At 33.6% G+C, this 18,737-nt stretch overlaps 1 protein-coding gene across 1 annotated transcript in view; it reads right to left on the bottom strand.

The window, feature by feature from the left end:
* Positions 1-278: 278 nt before the first annotated feature.
* Positions 279-18,737, bottom strand: part of LOC117111328 (E3 ubiquitin-protein ligase TRAF7-like) — a 19,981-nt gene continuing 1,522 nt past the window's right edge. The window contains exons 2-14 of the mRNA XM_033254262.1: positions 17,410-17,672; positions 15,646-15,740; positions 15,252-15,373; positions 13,065-13,156; positions 12,542-12,653; positions 11,424-11,565; positions 10,932-11,042; positions 10,157-10,234; positions 9,440-9,526; positions 7,737-7,899; positions 3,932-4,080; positions 2,087-2,206; positions 279-1,505 (exon numbers count right to left, since the gene is read on the bottom strand). Coding sequence (XP_033110153.1) covers positions 1,446-1,505; positions 2,087-2,206; positions 3,932-4,080; positions 7,737-7,899; positions 9,440-9,526; positions 10,157-10,234; positions 10,932-11,042; positions 11,424-11,565; positions 12,542-12,653; positions 13,065-13,156; positions 15,252-15,373; positions 15,646-15,740; positions 17,410-17,672 — 1,594 coding nt within the window. The 3' untranslated portion in view covers positions 279-1,445. The remainder of the gene's footprint in view (positions 1,506-2,086; positions 2,207-3,931; positions 4,081-7,736; positions 7,900-9,439; positions 9,527-10,156; positions 10,235-10,931; positions 11,043-11,423; positions 11,566-12,541; positions 12,654-13,064; positions 13,157-15,251; positions 15,374-15,645; positions 15,741-17,409; positions 17,673-18,737) is intronic.

Below are 18,737 nucleotides of genomic sequence, written 5' to 3'. Positions count from 1 at the left end.
TTGTCCATTTCCCAGCCTCTCTCTCATTTAAGGATAAAAACAGTTTTAGCTTCCTAAAAATGGCTACTGTTTGTTGAGTACTTCAGTGATTAGCTTTTGTATTAACTTATACTGTAGTATGCAGTTACTCGTTTTGAAATTGGGTGCTAATACATCAAAGGATTACTCTTATAATTAATTCAATGGCATATCAATGAAAAGCCAAAGATGTCAAAGACTAATAGTATATAAATTTATTTTTATAATGCTTTAGGCAAACACAAAAACAAAAAACACCATTTGTGCTGTTTTAATATTTTATTATTTGATATAATTTTTGACACTTTTTTAAAGTCATTTTGTGAAAGCCTTGCATGCTAGATGAAAGCCTACTCAATAATTAAAAAAATTAACACAAAGTACATGATATATAGGAGTATTTTTAGCGTGAGGATGAGGTTTCCAGTAGGATTATTCTGATTGTGAATTGGGCAGTACACCAGGAAACAATCCCTACTCTTTCCCGAAGAGTATACTGCACTTGTTAATATGCACATGGGCCATAACGCATGCAAAATGTCTCATCTGAAAGATAATGTGCTATCGTAACTCGCATTTCAGCTCTTTAGCAGAAATACAAGCAGAGCAGAGATGGGAATTGATACGGGGACTAAGATATATCCACGCTTTAAGGCATACACAGTGGCTACCACCAGTTAAGTCGACTGAAGTCAGCTGCTCTCTTATTGGAGGGACAAACTTTCTTCTCTACCATCGTCTCTTGTTAGTCTCACTCTCAAGTTTCATATGACAAAAACTTTTGATCTGCCACAAATCAATGTGATGATATCACGTCTTTATATACCGTAGGCACATCACAGGCAATTGTTTAATTGTAATACAGAAAACTTGATATGGAAAACAACCACTGTGTTATTGTAACCATAATAATACCTCCATCTTGAAACCAAGTAGAAAAGTGCATTTTGTAACATTATTCATTAATATTAGGAACTTTTTTTAGGCCATTTTCTTAACTATTTTTTTTGAAAGCCCTAAAGATCAGCGTTGTCAATTAAAAAATTGATTACAAATGTAAAGTCAATGCAGGGATGAAATTTTACTCTTTCAATATCTCATCTTAAGCTTTTCACTCTACCAGAAATATGTGACAAACACCAGCCACATGGGTGTGATATGACATCATATTTCCCATATGGCCAAATCGCATTTCTCACAGAATATTTAATAGTGTGGACAGACCTTTAACCTGCCAATAGTGACACTGCACACACTTCTTCCAATAAGGAATCCACACTTTCATTATAATTGTCATTTTCATTGCCATAATTCTCTGTTTTCTTTGGTTTCCCAGGCAAAAATAACAGCTTCATCTTGACTCTTTTCTTTCTACTTGCACTATACCTGTTACACTGTAATTAACAATAATACTGTTTGCAGCCCTCTTATAATTTGATATGATTTCCATAGCCAGAGTGTGTCATCAATTTGAAGTATTTGAAAATCTATAAGAAGACAAAAAAGAAGGTTCATATACAGATTCATAATTGTATATTTAAAAGCAAAATGTTTTATAACAATATATGTGGCAAAGACAAGCCAGACTAGTCACTCGCAAATTTTGTTTCAGAGATAATACATGCTGGAATGTCAACATTTTAAAAATCTATTTTATTGCCCTAAACGAAACTTTAGTTAATCTATCCATCATGCTATGCTGTTATTTTCCCCATTTTTAATGTTAAAACAACACTGTTTAATGATTTAGAGAGAAATGCCCACAATCATAAAAAATCTATTTTTTTTGTTATGATTGACTGGTTTGACTTTTCTTTACCACATATTGTTAAGTATTTAATAAAAAATAATTATTTTAAATTGTAAAAAAATTCCCTCATTTATATCAAATTTTATTGATGAATTAAAATAAAATATTAAAATATTTATCATTAATTCAATTCTCTTAGCAAGCTTTTTTTGTCACATCACAAATGTTAAACCATATTTACTATGGTACGGACAGTCTCCCTCACCCATTCCCCTTTGATAGTCCTGTTTTATATCAACAATGTTCAAAAGTACTTACTTTGATTTCTTTGTCATCAGATCCAGTAAAGAGCAAACCATTGTTCAAAGCTAGAGCATTGACCCCACCTTCATGCCGGCTTAATGTTTGTAGCGGCAGAAAGTTTTCAAGATTCCAAATCTGAATGAATAGAAATTTTTAAACAAAAATGTTTAAGCCTGCTGTACAGAATGGCTTCAGCTTATCTGTACTGAAGGGATACAGGTATGTATGTTTTATTTCAAAAATTATAAAAACTACTTTAACTCAGTAGCTGGTTACTGTCCATCAAAGTAACAACTTATCAAATTATTAAGCCCTGTCCTGACTACCAACAACATGTGACATGCGTTAATATGGTTACGATGACATCACATCATGACCATATATGGGCAAATCATGACCATATATAGGCACATCATGACTATATATGGGCATACAACAGTTTTTTGTTTAAAACATTTGATAATGTGGACAGAGGTTTAGAGTGCATGTACACTTTTGGGCTGACTGTAGTTAGTATTTAAATGGGCTTTACAATATGCTGGTTCATAACATCACTTAATACCACAAAGAAGAACAAGATAGTTTGATCCTCAAAAAAAAAAAAAAACCTATTTAGCAGGGACAGTGGAATTCTCACACTCACCTTTATGTAGTCACAAAAGAGACAAAAGAGCTTAGCAGCTGTGTGCAATAAAAAATGTTTCCTGTTTTCAGAATTAAGTACAAACCACTTTGTTCTTCTTTGTGCGATGAGCAATTAAATGTAGTTTTGTTGAATGTGCAAAATGATGCTCAGTTGTATTTAATAAAAAAAAAAGATCATGTTCCTAAAAAAAAAAATAATACATTGGCATGTACTTCAGTTAACAAGCCTAAAAATATTTCAGCCCTGAACTACCTTTAGGATGGTTTAAAGTTGTCAGGGCATTTACATTCATCACATGCTGACACTGGGAAAGTTCAATTAGCAGATAGTAGCACACCGAAATGGAGAAATAGCAGCGGTAAAAGAACTTTTAGAACACAACTAGCAGCGGTAGTTGTAGCAGTAATATTAGTAATGGAAGTAGTAGCACCACTAGCAGCAGTACATTGGTGATATTAATGTGTACTGTCACAGGAGTAGCAGTAGTAATAGTAGTAGTGGTATTGCAATGGTTGCAAACAAAAACACAGCGGTGGTAGTGATATTAATTGTCAAGTGCTTTTCACACATATAAAGTGCAATTCACAAATAGCCAACATGCACTGCATGCAACCTCCTTCATTTCTCAGGAATATTCCCAGACACGTCAAGGTACATTGAGCACAGATGAAACATCCAATATTCTATCAGGTACTCAATTATAATCCTGGGTGGAGTTGGAGAAATGTGGATCAAGTCCCATGCCCATGAGTAGAAGTGGCATGCACAGCTAGTAAATTCCAACTGCCAAACTGAAGACTGAGAGCGTGAACACGACAAACTGCTCTGACTGTACATTATTGTACCGCAGGTATAAGCCCAACATAGGTATAAGTGTACCTCCTAACTTTTGAGTAAAATTTATGCAAAACGGTCCAAATGGGTATAAGTCTATTATAAGTTTATGACTTGGAATTTCTGCATGTTGAGAGTCTTATAGCATGCTTTTTTGTCTGTAAGGTGTGGGTTAAACCAATCCAGCCTAGCTACTGTAGACATCGAATACATTTCCTGGTTCTCAGAAATAATCGTACCAATTTTGCGTCCAAAAAGAGGTGGTTTTATACCAGAGGTACAATGGTAGTGGTATTAGTAGCAGTAGCAGTGGTTGCACTAATATTATTAGTAATGTTATTGAAATGCTGACTTTGCTAAATAACCTCTACAGTATGTACCTGAACTGTACAGTCAAATGAACCAGATAGCAGAAATTGGTTGGCCGGGGACAGGCTTAGGTCAGTGACAATGCCCACATGTCCCCGCAGTGACTTCACATGTTGGTGGGACACTAAGTCAAAAATGTGCATATTTCGGTTATAAGTACCTAGAAAATAAAACCAGCATAAAAATGAGCATGCTATTGCTAAAATTTTTTAGGATGTTCAACAAAGTCATAAAAAGTCATGCAATGAAGAAAACTGGTCAAAAATTCTTAAACAACACATGATTAATATAGAAAAAGACCCAAATCATGGAAAGTGAAATGATGATGTGTCCAATATTCTGCTGTTACCTTTACTACTGAATCGAAAGACGTTGACAATAGGAACTTATTGCGAGGGGAGAGGCACAGGTCAGTGATTGTGCCTATATGGGCAGTCAAGTCACTTAGGTGTTCATGTGTTATAACATCATATAACTGAATATTCTGATTGTAAGTACCTGTGAAATAGAGATTATTTGCTATTTAGTGAAAAATACACTAACCAATGGCCAATTCACCTGCACATCTTCGCATGTTGGGCACACATTATAGTGACTTTAACACCATAGCAGTGTGGGCGCCAGGATTTTCTGGACGGGGAACTGACATCCCTGAAGAGGGGTTGATATCCCGATAGCATATGTGGGTGGGGGCTGGGCCAGCCCAGAACCCCTCAAAGGTGGTCCTGGCGTGAACTTCTGGATACTCAAAAAATTTAGGGACTTGAAAGGCTTATTGCTTCAATCTCAAATTTAGTAAAAATTACCAAGATTTTTTTTCTTTGTGATGAATTATATTTTTCACCCCAAAGGTGAGAGCTTTTGACGCCTAGTAGCCGTGCCCACCCCTCCGCCAACTGGCCCCATCAGTGCACCACAGTTAAAAGTGGATACACAATTGTATAAAAAAGATTTTCTAAGGTATTTTTTTATATATTGGACAGTAAAAGATTGAATTGAATTGAATTACCTGAGATAACATGGGATCAGGAGCATTTCCGAACTTCTTGCACAATACTGTACAGTTAATAGCATCTGACTAATACTAGTTATTAATACTACAGTAATTATTGCAGAAATATTATACAGTAAACTAAAATGCCTGCCATATGATTACAAATCGATCAAAATGGCTGAAGAGTTAAAACTTAAATATGCAGCAGCAGAAACTAAAGAATGTTTAGGATCATGCATTTCTAAGTATATTATAAAAAGTAGTATAAAAAGTTTTGAATGCTTACAAATTTGATGAACTACATGGCTGCGTGTTAACACTCAAAACATTTCAAAGTGAGTGTGCGATAGTAATAGTCTTTTTCATTCAGCTATTCAGATATGATTGTACTCGTTAACTTTAGTATGAAGAAACATTCATTGCAGATGATAATACATGGGGTTTGCCATGCCAAAATGAGCATCAGTGACCAAGAAAATTGACTTTTGATTATAATCATATTCTACACATTATAAGATTTACAATGATTAATCTTTTACTGGAATCAACTTATCATTATCAAAGTTATTATAATAGTATTTCCTGTAAAGTATACAATACTGCCATATGTTCTTATTCTAATTACACAAGAATTTTAAATGACCTAATTCTTTAAAGTCTTTTGACTTAACAAAAATATAAAAACTTCAGAGGGAAATATACTATATCAAAGACCAGAAAATAGCAATGAGCTGCACTTACCAATAATGATGTAGAGATCCGTTAATGCCATTGAATAGACAGAGCCATAGCTATGTTCTAATTTCCTCTTTAAGGCAAAGTTTCCAGTGGAATCCCATATATGGATGGCATTATGAGACCCACTGTAAAGCATTTCCTAAAGTTATAAAAAAATATCATGGGATATTGAAGATCTAAATTCACAATTTTGAAATTGCACTATATGATGTTGTATATGACCTGCCAAAACTGATCTAGTTCTATTTAACAAAATATAAGACATATGTAAAGTAAAAAAAAGCAAGCAAGTTCGAAAACTGGGTGAAAACACCGTGATTTTAAAGTTATAATCTTCATAGAGCTTTTAAACAACTAGACTAGGTGACGAAGCAATGCAGAGTTGTGTATGTTTACTCAACAAGATTGTCACCATAGGAAAGTGCCACCTTCAGGCTAAGTATACACATTACCGTATAACCATAAATAAGCACCCTGAATACTTATTTCAATAATGATTATTATTAATAAATTATTAAGCTGGCGAAGTCAAAAAGAGGCCAAGTGGAGTATCTGATATTAAAAATTTAGTACTGAGGAATAACAATTGAAATCATATTCACTACAATGCAACACCACAAAACTCGAGTTTTATTTTTGTACTAAAAACTTGCGAGGTTGAATCGAGGGCGACCCGCTTAAAACGATGCTTTGGCGTATTTTGATTTACTGGATCTACGGCAGTCATCTTGTTGAGTGTACACACACAGCTCTGTGCAATTTGAACATCAAATGCGCTTAATCTAGCACTCTAGTATTCTTATTATATCCCTATGATAATCTTACATACTGCAAAATCTATAAAAAATCGAAAAGGTGCACAAACAGACAAAGGCGTGCTTGTTTAACACTGAATAACGCTAATTTATGAAGCCTATGAAGCTGTTGGTTAAATTTAAAAAAAAAAGTTTTGCTCTTTGTCATATTTTTAATTTAAATCTTTGGTTGATCATCTGGAGACCCACAGTAAACACGTTGCAGTGCCAGTACTGACATACTGTGTACATTTTCCCTTATTTCCACTAACCCCCATATTCGAATAGCCAAGCTCAGCTGGGTTTGAACCAGGTCGTCAGTGTAGGAAGCATGAATATTACTTCTTGGTCAAACCCTCAGTTCATTTGGATTGGATATTAGATTAATTTGGTGAAAAAACCAAGGATGAAAATCTCAAGACTTATTTCCAGGGAGGTTTATCTGCTGTTGAGATTCATAATCATTCTAGTGGTGATAGAATAATCTAGATGAAAATTATCCTGTTTGATTACAATTGAACCCATAACTTTTTGGTCTTGGAGAACCATCTGGCTACAACACTATAGGATGGTTGACAGAAGAAGTTAAACCAGTGGCAGACTTTTGTGGGGGAAGGGGGTCATTTGGCCAGGGTCCTTCCTAATTTTTTAAAAATGGATAAAGAAATAAAAATTATATTCAAATTTTAAGTCTGAGAGTGCTATTTCCAGCCATCTAGAGGTGCCATAATCATAAATTTTCTTTCTCACCCCTAACCATGGTGGGGCTGAGGTGGGAACCCTCCATCAGTGAAATTCTTCATTGGACACCTCTATTACAAATTACTGGATCTGCAAGTGTCAACTACTATTGAACATTCAATGAGAATCAAAGTACTTTTAACTAACCTTTGTACCATCTAATGTCAATGCTCTGACACGATGATGAAGACCAGACAGTGTTTCAACAGCCTCCAATGTTTCATGGCTCCAAACCTTTGTAATGAAAATGAAGTAGAATGAGTATTTGATCATCTCATTGATACTAAAAGACAGATTTGAATCATCTGCTCTGTACAATACTAAATTATTATTGTGTGCCTGTCTACTGTACTCTTTAACAGTCTGCTTTTGAGGAATTTTAACATAATATTTTGTCTACCCATTCCTACTCTATTCCTATAAAAATGTCTGTTTCTAGAAATAATCTTCCCTACCTATTTCCCAGAATACAACCTATTTTTGTAGAAAGTTAAATTGGCTTCTTCAGACTACCATCTGCTTCAGAGGGAAATATACTATATCAAAGACCAGAAAATAGCAATGAGCTGCACTTACCAATAATGATGTAGAGATCCGTTAATGCCATTGAATAGACAGAGCCATAGCTATGTTCTAATTTCCTCTTTAAGGCAAAGTTTCCAGTGGAATCCCATATATGGATGGCATTATGAGACCCACTGTAAAGCATTTCCTAAAGTTATAAAAAAATATCATGGGATATTGAAGATCTAAATTCACAATTTTGAAATTGCACTATATGATGTTGTATATGACCTGCCAAAACTGATCTAGTTCTATTTAACAAAATATAAGACATATGTAAAGTAAAAAAAAAGCAAGCAAGTTCGAAAACTGGGTGAAAACACCGTGATTTTAAAGTTATAATCTTCATAGAGCTTTTAAACAACTAGACTAGGTGACGAAGCAATGCAGAGTTGTGTATGTTTACTCAACAAGATTGTCACCATAGGAAAGTGCCACCTTCAGGCTAAGTATACACATTACCGTATAACCATAAATAAGCACCCTGAATACTTATTTCAATAATCATTATTATTAATAAATTATTAAGCTGGCGAAGTCAAAAAGAGGCCAAGTGGAGTATCTGATATTAAAAATTTAGCACTGAGGAATGACAATTGAAATCATATTCACTACAATGCAACACCACAAAACTCGAGTTTTATTTTTGTACTAAAAACTTGCAAGGTTGAATCTAGGGCGACCCGCTCAAAACGATGCTTTGGCGTATTTTGATTTACTGGATCTACGGCAGTCATCTTGTTGAGTGTACACACACAGCTCTGTGTAATTTGAACATCAAATGCGCTTAATCTAGCACTCTAGTATTCTTATTATATCCCTATGATAATCTTACATACTGTAAAATCTATAAAAAATCGAAAAGGTGCGCAAACAGACAAAAGCGTGCTTGTTTAACACTGAATAACGCTAATTTATGAAGCCTATGAAGCTGTTGGTTAAATGTTTTTAAAAAGTTTTGCTCTTTGTCATATTTTTAATTTAAATCTTTGGTTGATCATCTGGAGACTCACAGTAAACACATTGCAGTGCCAGAACTGACATACTGTGTACATTTTCCCTTATTTCCACTAACCCCCCATATTCGAATAGCCAAGCTCAGCTGGGTTTGAACCAGGTTGTCAGTGTAGGAAGCATGAATATTACTTCTTGGTCAAACCCTCAGTTCATTTGGATTGGATATTAGATTAATTTGGTGAAAAAACCAATGACGAAAATCTTAAGACTTATTTCCAGGGAGGTTTATCTGCTGTTGAGATTCATAATCATTCTAGTGGTGATAGAATAATCTAGATGAAACTTATCCTGTTTGATTACAATTGAACCCATAACTTTTTGGTCTTGGAGAACCATCTGGCTACAACACTATAGGATGGTTGACAGAAGAAGTTAAACCAGTGGCAGACTTTTGTGGGGGAAGGGGGTCATTTGGCCAGGGCCCTTCCTAATTTTTTAAAAATGGATAAAGAAATAAAAATTATATTCAAATTTTAAGTCTGAGAGTGCTATTTTCGGCCATCTAGAGGTGCCATAATCATAAATTTTCTTTCTCACCCCTAACCATGGTGGGGCCGAGGTGGGAACCCTCCATCAGTGAAATTCCTCATTGGACACCTCCATTACAAATTACTGGATCTGCAAGTGTCAACTACTATTGAACATTCAATGAGAAAGTACTTTTAACTAACCTTTGTACCATCTAATGTCAATGCTCTGACACGATGATGAAGACCAGACAGTGTTTCAACAGCCTCCAATGTTTCATGGCTCCAAACCTTTGTAATGAAAATGAAGTAGAATGAGTATTTGATCATCTCATTGATACTAAAAGACAAATTTGAATCATCTGCTCTGTACAATACTAAATTATTATTGTGTGCCTGTCTACTGTACTCTTTAACAGTCTGCTTTTAAGGAATTTTAACATAATATTTTGTCTACCCATTCCTACTCTATTCCTATAAAAATGTCTGTTTCTGGAAATAATCTTCCCTACCTATTTCCCAGAATACGACCTATTTTTGTAGAATGTTAAATTGGCTTCTTCAGACTACCATCTGCTGCTGTAGTATGCTACATTATTTCCCTTACCCACGGGCATAGGCTCATTTCAGCCTAAGGGGGGGGGGCGGGCTGCGAAAAATGAGAATGTGGAACTCTCGGAATGTGAACTAACTCCCTATTCCAATGAAACCGTATAATATTTCAATCAGACACCTTTTTCTCCACCAACATTCAATAATCTGATTCATTATTACAAAAACCACTGGAAATTGAACTGAAAAAAAAAGCTAAGGAGAAAATAATACAGTAACTTCAGTAGCCAGTTTTAATTTCCTTACTACTAAGGACTGAATGATTTATGAATGAATAGAATTTATAATATTGTAGAAAATATAGCATACCTTAATTTCTGCATAGGAAGAAGAGAACACGTATTTGGCTGTTATGGCTAAAGCTGTAATTTCTTCTGGATGGGCCTCCTAAATATATAACCAATATTATTATTATAAATTTAGGGATTCATACAATACTTGAATTAAATAAAGGTTGAAAACAAAAGTGGGTATATCAGGTTATTCAAAACCACATTATAGTAACTGTCATATAATTATCATCTAAACACCTGTATCAAGGATAATTAAAGATGGTAATGATATTATCATCATACTCTAAATTTTATATGGTTCTTTTTATACATGATGTACAGCAGGGGTGTGGGCATAAAAATGAGTGAGAGGAACAAACTGACACTGATGGCTGCAAGCAAACTTATGGTAAAAATTTCATGTTTGCAATATGCTTGCAAAAACCTCCATATACTGCTTATATACCGCTTTATAATAAGTTTTAATGCTATATTTTAGAGATTTTTGGCATCCGGCATTAACAACAAGGTGTTTTTTTCCAGGGAAGGCAGGAAGGCTGTACATAGAGGGGATTTTAAGTTATTTTTGCAGGCTGCAATAAATTTGATGTTTGGCTGCACTTTGTCCACCTGTAATATACAGTAGGCCTATTGTATAATACAATTTAAAAAATGTATGTTTTCAGTAGTTGACATGTTGTAGTACAAATAAAGGCTACTTTCCAATATTCATTTTACTAAATATAAATGGATGTAATGTAAGAGTTCATTTAAAAGACGACTTATTCAAAGCAGAAAAAAATAACTCAAACCTTTCTAGCTAATATTTCTACCATAGCATGGTCATCATAAGACCATTTTCTGATGCTCTTGTCTTCACTTGCACTAAAGAGACAGTCGCCTCCATCTATTAATACTGTCACCTATAAAATAACAAGCAAATAAATTGATAATAGAAAGTATCCTTTTTCAGAGATCCTGTTTGGATGAGGGTGTATCATATTGATCTCTGGTTTTAAGAGCTCATGTGCAAAAGCATGGGAAATCAATTGCTTCCAATGAAACCTGCATTCCAAACAAACCACAAATGACCTGTGTGGTATACAAATTACTGAGTAATGGGGAATCTTGCCCCAAAGGATAAGCAACCTAAACACAACTACTGACATTTACACTACTTGCTGCTTCTGATAATGATAATGATGTAGATGATGATGTGAATGTGATAATAATGATGATGTTGGTGGAGATGGTGATGAAATCGATAATCATGATAGTGATGTATGTTTATCACTTTTACAAACCTTTCCTTTGTGTCCCTTAAGTGTCCTTACACATCCTTTACTTAAGTGTTCTATGTTCCATACTTTGATAACATTGTCTGCCCCACTACTGTACAAGGTCCTGCCTTTCACAGTTAGGCAATGAACACCACCAGTGTGTCCCCTATAGAAAATTAAATATAATAACAATATTAAATATTATGACAACTACTGTATAATTATCTTTAAATATACTAAACAAAAAATAATTAAAATGAAATATTTTGACAGCTTACTTTGCACATTCAAAGTTATTAGATTTTAAATTTACTGCTGTACTGTATTAAATTTAAGAATTTTAAAGGTAAAATTTGGTAAATCAGTAAAAACTTTTTTTTTATCTGTATTTCAGATAGATGAAGTTAACACCTGCTTGCAGTGGTTGCACCATAGGTGCCAGGAGAAAAATGTCACCCATCAGACTACCATGAACTGCATGTTCTTATGAAGATGCTATAAGTATCAATAACTAACAATAATTACATGGATGCTTTGTAAAGTCTTCAGTAAAGAGTTTAACCTCATGACTGAAGGTCATGGGGAAATCAATAAATCTAACCAAAATCCAATTGTGTTCCTGATATTTCTCTAGTCATTTGATTATATAACACATCTAATTGTTCATGCTGCTTATGATGATACCCAACACCAGCAGACATTCAGGAGACATAGAAGATCATTTGATCACGCCTTATATCCTTCTAAAAATTGAGACATTTCTCCAATGACTTGTGTAGGAAAAGAGTTGTAAAAATGCTCCCAGAAATTAACTTTATAAGTTTAAGACATTTAGCATAAAATTTATCTTGCAATGTTGACTGGCTTTAAATGGCAAGTGTTTTAGGGCATATACACACAGTAGTTGAGTAAACCCTTACCTAGAAGTGGAATTTGGGCCATGTTTGGGGTGAATTCAATTATGATAACAATAAAAAAAATATATAGTTTTCTACTTTATAAAATATAAACAGAATCATTCTGTCAATCTGTTTCTTTTTTCCTGAGCACTCCCTCAAATTGGCACAGTGAGACTTTGTATAATGCGCCTTAAGTCAAAGATTGGACTGGTTATTAGATAATGTAGAATGTGAGCCACTTACCTCAATGTTCCTATACATTTGAATTCAAAGGGCAGGAACCACTGTTCTCTGGCAACTGATGATGGGTGTTCTGGACTCGCAGAAGAACGCCTCTTATGAGAAGAGCCAATACCTACAACAATAAAACTGGATCAGTAAAATATGAAGAAACGTGGTAGTAAACAAGAAAAAAAAACTATATACTGTAATGGATTAATTTATCAAAAATACTGTAATGGAATTTTTTTACTCCATTTTTATCCAAAAGCAAATAACAGGATGGACGGTGCTTTATATATATCAAGTCTCCTAAAGAGAGGCTTATAGGGAGTTGTTTTTAGTTGTAAGAAAAAATCATGCTGTCACAGGAACTGAACACAGGACCCTGGGATTACAAGGCAAGCAACATGGGCACCTCCAATAAAACAGAATCACTAAATAAAGAAATACTTGACTTTTGTGTGTAAACCACAAGAGTTGTATTCAAACCAACCGTAATTGTGAATTATCTGCCAAGTTGTTTTTAAAGATTATTTAAGCTTACTTGATATAGAGGAAGTGGAGTTGTTTCTCGCTCTACGCACAAGGTCTACTTTCTGCATTTTCTGTTGCTGTTCTTCTAAGCTCTGGATGGACCTGTAACAAACATTAAATAGCAAAACAAATATTACGATATTATTTTACTTTCTTTTATCTTTTACTTCAAAATTTATTATCCATAAACATACAGAATTTAAACTAACCTATGAAATTTATTTAATCACTTTAAATTCATTTTTTTTCAAAGACTGTGGTATAATTAACTATTACTCTCAACACCTAAACCAAATGCAATGTTAAAACAAATATTAATTAAAATCTAAAAGAGTACTGTACCTTAGAACAATGATACACAGTTTTATGAACCATGTGGATTTGATTATGGCTCTTAAACAATATCTGACAAAATGTATTTACAACATGATTTTACATTAAAGTTGTACTAATATTCAATAGCATTGTTGTTTGGAAATCAAGTTTCACCCACTATTCATGGCAAGCTTGTAGAGCAAGTGGATGAGTACAAATAGGTACAAATATAGACAATAAACTTAATTGAAATAAACAAACTGAAGTTACTCATTGTAAAGCAAACCAACAACTGTACTTTTTAAGGAAGCTTAAGCAATTCAAAGTAGATAGAACTATTCTTTATTTATTTTATCAATCAGTATTTAAAGTCTTTTATTATTCAACTTTGTTTCTACGGTAATATGTCTAAATTGAATAGAAACAGGTTAACAAAAATAATTAGAGCAGCTCAATGAATTATAGGACGTGATATTGATCTGAAAACTAAAACCTGAGAATCATGTGCTCTCAATCATGTATTTTTAAATTGTTTTTATCTCATCTTTTACTTTCACATGTTTTTATTCATTTTTATCTGTTTATATGTCTTATATTGCCAAAGAGGAAACAAATTTACACTTTTTATATTGCACAATAAAATGATCTTATCTTATCTTATACAATTGCTTTTTTTTTTTAATGACAATGAATATTTAAATGTTTCACTGTCCTTTTGGACATAAGTCGCTTCTAGGCCATGTAGGCATGGCTGACTATTTTTGGTACAGTTTTATTAATGAATATATATATATATATTTTATAATAAAAAAAATTTATTAAATGTAATAGAAACTGTATAAAACAACTACTGCCTGTAAGTACAAGGTATTGCCTATGATTGTACTGTAAATTCAATAATCTTATACTAAAATGAAATGCTGATATAAAGATGCTGATTTAGTGAAATCAATTACAATTAAAAAGAAGATGGATAACAATAGCAAAAAATAAAATATAAACAGGAATATTTACATTAGAGGATAAAGGATAATTTCATCTTTAAGTTTTGTTGATTAGACCTATTTTTGACTATTGCATCGTAAATTTACAATTCTATTTCTGTATCACAGCCTTTTCGTATTAAATATAGTTCAACCTAAGTTTATGTATTTATGATATTGCTTTGGTTCCATACTTTTATCCTGCACTCAGTATAAGCAGCATTTTTTTGTATATGGTTTTTATTTTAAGTGTATTAATTCTCTTTTAAAACTAATTTAGGTTTATTATTTACTCTTAAAATTTACTGAGTAAATTCTCGCTATAAAGATCTATTTGTTGCTTCGTTTTCGTGCTTGTTGGAAATTACGACTAACGGAGGGTTTTGCCATAGCCGGTCACATATGATTGCTGTTGGATGTGGTGTTTGAAATAAACACTTGCATACATTTACTGATCTGCCTGGGCTAGGGCTGGAGTTTTTATTTTTTTTAAATTTTTTGTTGTGACCTATTTTTGTGTGTTTCTCTGGATATATATTTATATATATTTATGTGTATATTACAAATTTTAAGGCATTCTCTTATTGGTATATGATTGCTGTTGGATGTGGTGTTTGAAATAAACAAATAAAGAAAGAATATAATTTACAGTGTAAATATATTAGTGATCTCAAGAAATAAAGGGAAACCTAAATAAAGAATGTGATTGAAGTAGGTTTATTTTTGTTGTTTTGTTTTCAGAGCAAACTCTTATCCACATTGTGTTTGGATAGTGACAAAAGAAAAATAGAGATATTAGTATCAGTATCAGTAATGACAATGCAACCATTCATTATAAAACCCTTTTCATCTACAGAATTAAGTCATATTTTTACAAAATGTTTAAACCAAGTACTTACTGAGAACACTTTTGTAACAAAGCTGCCATTGCTTTCCTTTCGTCTTCTAACATCGATACACGTTCACTCAATTCATGAACTGTTTTCTTCAATCCCATATTTTCATCTTTCAATTCTTTTACCTGTTCAGTTAGTAAAATACAAGAAATAGTTTTTGACAGTTATGTTTAGGAAAATTTAGATTATAATAATTTATCATTGTACTAAATTCTTTATCAAATAAATCAATGTAGACAACAATAATAATGACAATGATTTATTTAAGGTTTTTACTGTTTCTAAAAGCTGTCAGTTGTCTTGACAACTGCGTAATGTTGAGTTAGAAAACCAATGAAATTATGAAAACAATAACAAATGGTGTTTTCATTACTTGGCCCTGGCAACAAAAACTTACTGTGTTCTTCCAATTACCACTCTCTTGTGCTTCCACAAAATCACAAACTGTTTCATGTTTCTCTAGATTGGCACTTGGTCCCAAAAAACTACAGCCTGGATATTATTATAAACAAGCAGAAACATATTAAATTATGCAATCACTATTAAAGTCATTATTCAGAGCATTGAGGTGGTACAGTGTTAATTATTAGAGATATTATAAAAAGATTACTTTTAGTTTAAACTCCAGTCATGTTAAAAATGTATAATTTTAGTAAATGTAGTTGCAATTTTCTGGAATTTTTTTCTTATTTTTTTTACTCTGATCATTGCTGTTAAATTGATTTGTATCCATGTTGTATTCTTTTAAAGAAAAAATATATTTGTTTGAATTGAAATGAATATATTCTGTTTTGAATAAATGTAGCAGTGCTTTATTGAGAGCACACAAAACCTAATGTGCTTCATGTGAATATTGAACTGATGTTTCATAGATTAAATGATTTCAATCTTCCAATACAGTACATGGCCTGGATAAAAAAAACATGGTACCATTTTCAGCAGCAGATTCTAGGAGTGGCAGCCGCCCTTGGCACTCCCTGCCCCACATTCCCTTCCTCCTAATTTTTTTCAAAAATTGTAAAAAAATGGAGAAAAAAAAATTATATTCAAATTTAAGTCTGAGAGAGCCATTTCCAGCCATCTAGAAAAAACAAAATGGTAATGGCTCTATATTTATCTACAGTAGGAGTGCCAAATAACATTCTTACCTCATCCCCAACTATGGTGGGAAGGGGTGATTTTTGTGACGAGAACAAAATGGGCGTTGTCAAATGTCGCTTAAAATGTTTTGAAAGTGGTCCAAGGAGCCAAGACTCCTGTAAACTTTGACAATTTAGTGGTTTCAAAGATTTTAAAAATCTACCAATATGTTGAAAATACATATAATTTTTTCCCCTTCCCCCTCGCCACTGGCACCACCCCTGATGGTGGGGCTGCCCTGGGGCCCTCTATTTCTCATTACGGGATCCACCACTGATTTAACACCCCAACCAAATTTGTAATAAGCAGATCAAGCATGGTTTAGCCTTAAATATTATTAAGCATTACAGCACTCAAAATGTGAAAAATATTAGGTGGAACTACAGAATGTTCATTTGCGAATAGAGTTGCATTTTGGTTTCAAATATGAAGGTTATCCCAAAACATTAAACAATATAAAATATAAATAACTAGAAAAACATAAAACAAGATACAGGTCTCCCTCCAATAAAGACCACCTTCAATTAATAGAAGTGGTTGGCGCATTGGATGTGGTTTGGACTCCCAACCTCGAAGTTGGGGGTTCAAAACTCTCGCTGTGAAAGTCGCTTGTGTCGTTGGGCAAGGCATTTTATCTACGGTTGTCTCCCTCCACCCAGGAGTACAAGTGGGTACCTGGTAGTTTCAAACACAGCCTGCGCTGAATACAGCTGCAACATTATGGAATTCCCCTATGGGGCTTGAGTGTGTGTTCCATATGTGCTGGATCCAGTGATCCGGGGGTTATAATGTTCAAGCGCTTTGAGGTTGTGTCAACGGGAGGCGCTATATAAATTATTATTAATAACTACTTTCCTGTGATTCCCACATTAACGAATGCCTTTTATCTTTATTATTCTAATTAGAGATCAAAGCTGCTAAAGACCATGGAAACCTTGATCCTAGTGTGTAACTGTCATATAAATATACAAGAAAATAGAACATTAGAATAATATGAAAGGAAAATTAAAGAAATAAATACCATTTGCTGCATATCTGCATGGCACATAAGGGCATATCCTCAAGTGTTCATCCAGTTCATTCCTCCTAAAGGTTCCACACACCGGTTCATTATTTGGACAGCCTAGCTTTACATATTCGCACTGCAGCTCGTGTTCGTCAATGTTGGCTATTGTCAGTTGTACTGGGCACCCTCCCTCTTCTGGTACATAGTCATGTGATGTGAGGCGTTTAATACCACGAGGGCAGTATACTACAAGATCATCTATTTGAGAAGCAATGGCCCTATGCATCACAAAAGAAAAATTACCATTTACCCAATTTATAAATCTGTTTTCATTTGCTTCTCCAACCAACTGGAATAACATCCCATTACACATCAAACATGCAACTTCCATCATTACATTTAAATCTCTTCTCAAAAGCCATTTATTTAATTGACTTATGTTTTGGTTTATAGAATGGCCCCGAAACTGCTAAATACCGGGATGGTGTCCGGCGGGGGATAGTTTAACTAATTGTAGTTAAGAGTAATATACTGTATTTAAAAGTAGTTAAGCCTAGCTTAAGGTAGTTAGGGACGTCCTGGGTACGACATTAAACTCCATCCGGTCGAAGTGTCGACGACTAAACTGACAACCCTCTCAAATATGTCTTAGTGGCTGCTGAGGGGAGGGTGTTTATGGTCACCCAGCAGCAAGAAAAACCAATAGCTGAACAAAGGGCGGATGAGCTCCTTGGAGTCAACGGCCAACCATTAATTAGTTTAAGGAATAGGAGTAGTTTAGTCTCATTGTTATTGTTATTGTTATTATGATTATTTTAATTTTATTTTATTGTTATTATTTTATTGTTATTTGCTTTTTCTCAGTTGGCCTATATTATTTCTCTGTAAAGCGCATAGGGGCAATGTGCAATATGCGCTATAAAAATATAATATTATTATTTATTATTATTTGCAGAAAAGGTCATGTGGCTGGTATTACAGTAAATCTAATACCTTAATCCACAATCATATTAATTAGTGACAAAGAATTACCTTCTTCCCATGACAAATAAATGTTGATATACAGTTCAATATATTACTATTATCAATTGTAGCAAAAACATTTCATTGGTCAATTCCACTAATATTTAATTTTTTCTTGTGTGTTTCATGTACAAATTAATTTTGTATTATTGTACTGTACTCAGAGGGCCTCTTCTAGTCAGCTTTGCGCTGTAAGAGTTACCCTCTTAAAATATAGATAATAAATAAATAAATAAACGCAGGATATTTTTGACGTGTGCATATTTATAAAGACGTGGGAAAAGAGTGCTAACCAAAATTGACTATCGCATGACTGGTAC

The sequence above is a fragment of the Anneissia japonica genome, unplaced genomic scaffold, assembly GCF_011630105.1.
Source record: "Anneissia japonica isolate Jap-2015-1 unplaced genomic scaffold, ASM1163010v1 scaffold287805_len679488_cov178, whole genome shotgun sequence".
Lineage (NCBI taxonomy): Eukaryota > Metazoa > Echinodermata > Crinoidea > Comatulida > Comatulidae > Anneissia > Anneissia japonica.
The sequence above is the reverse complement of the archived record's forward strand: the minus strand, read 5'-3'. Positions and strand labels throughout refer to the sequence as shown.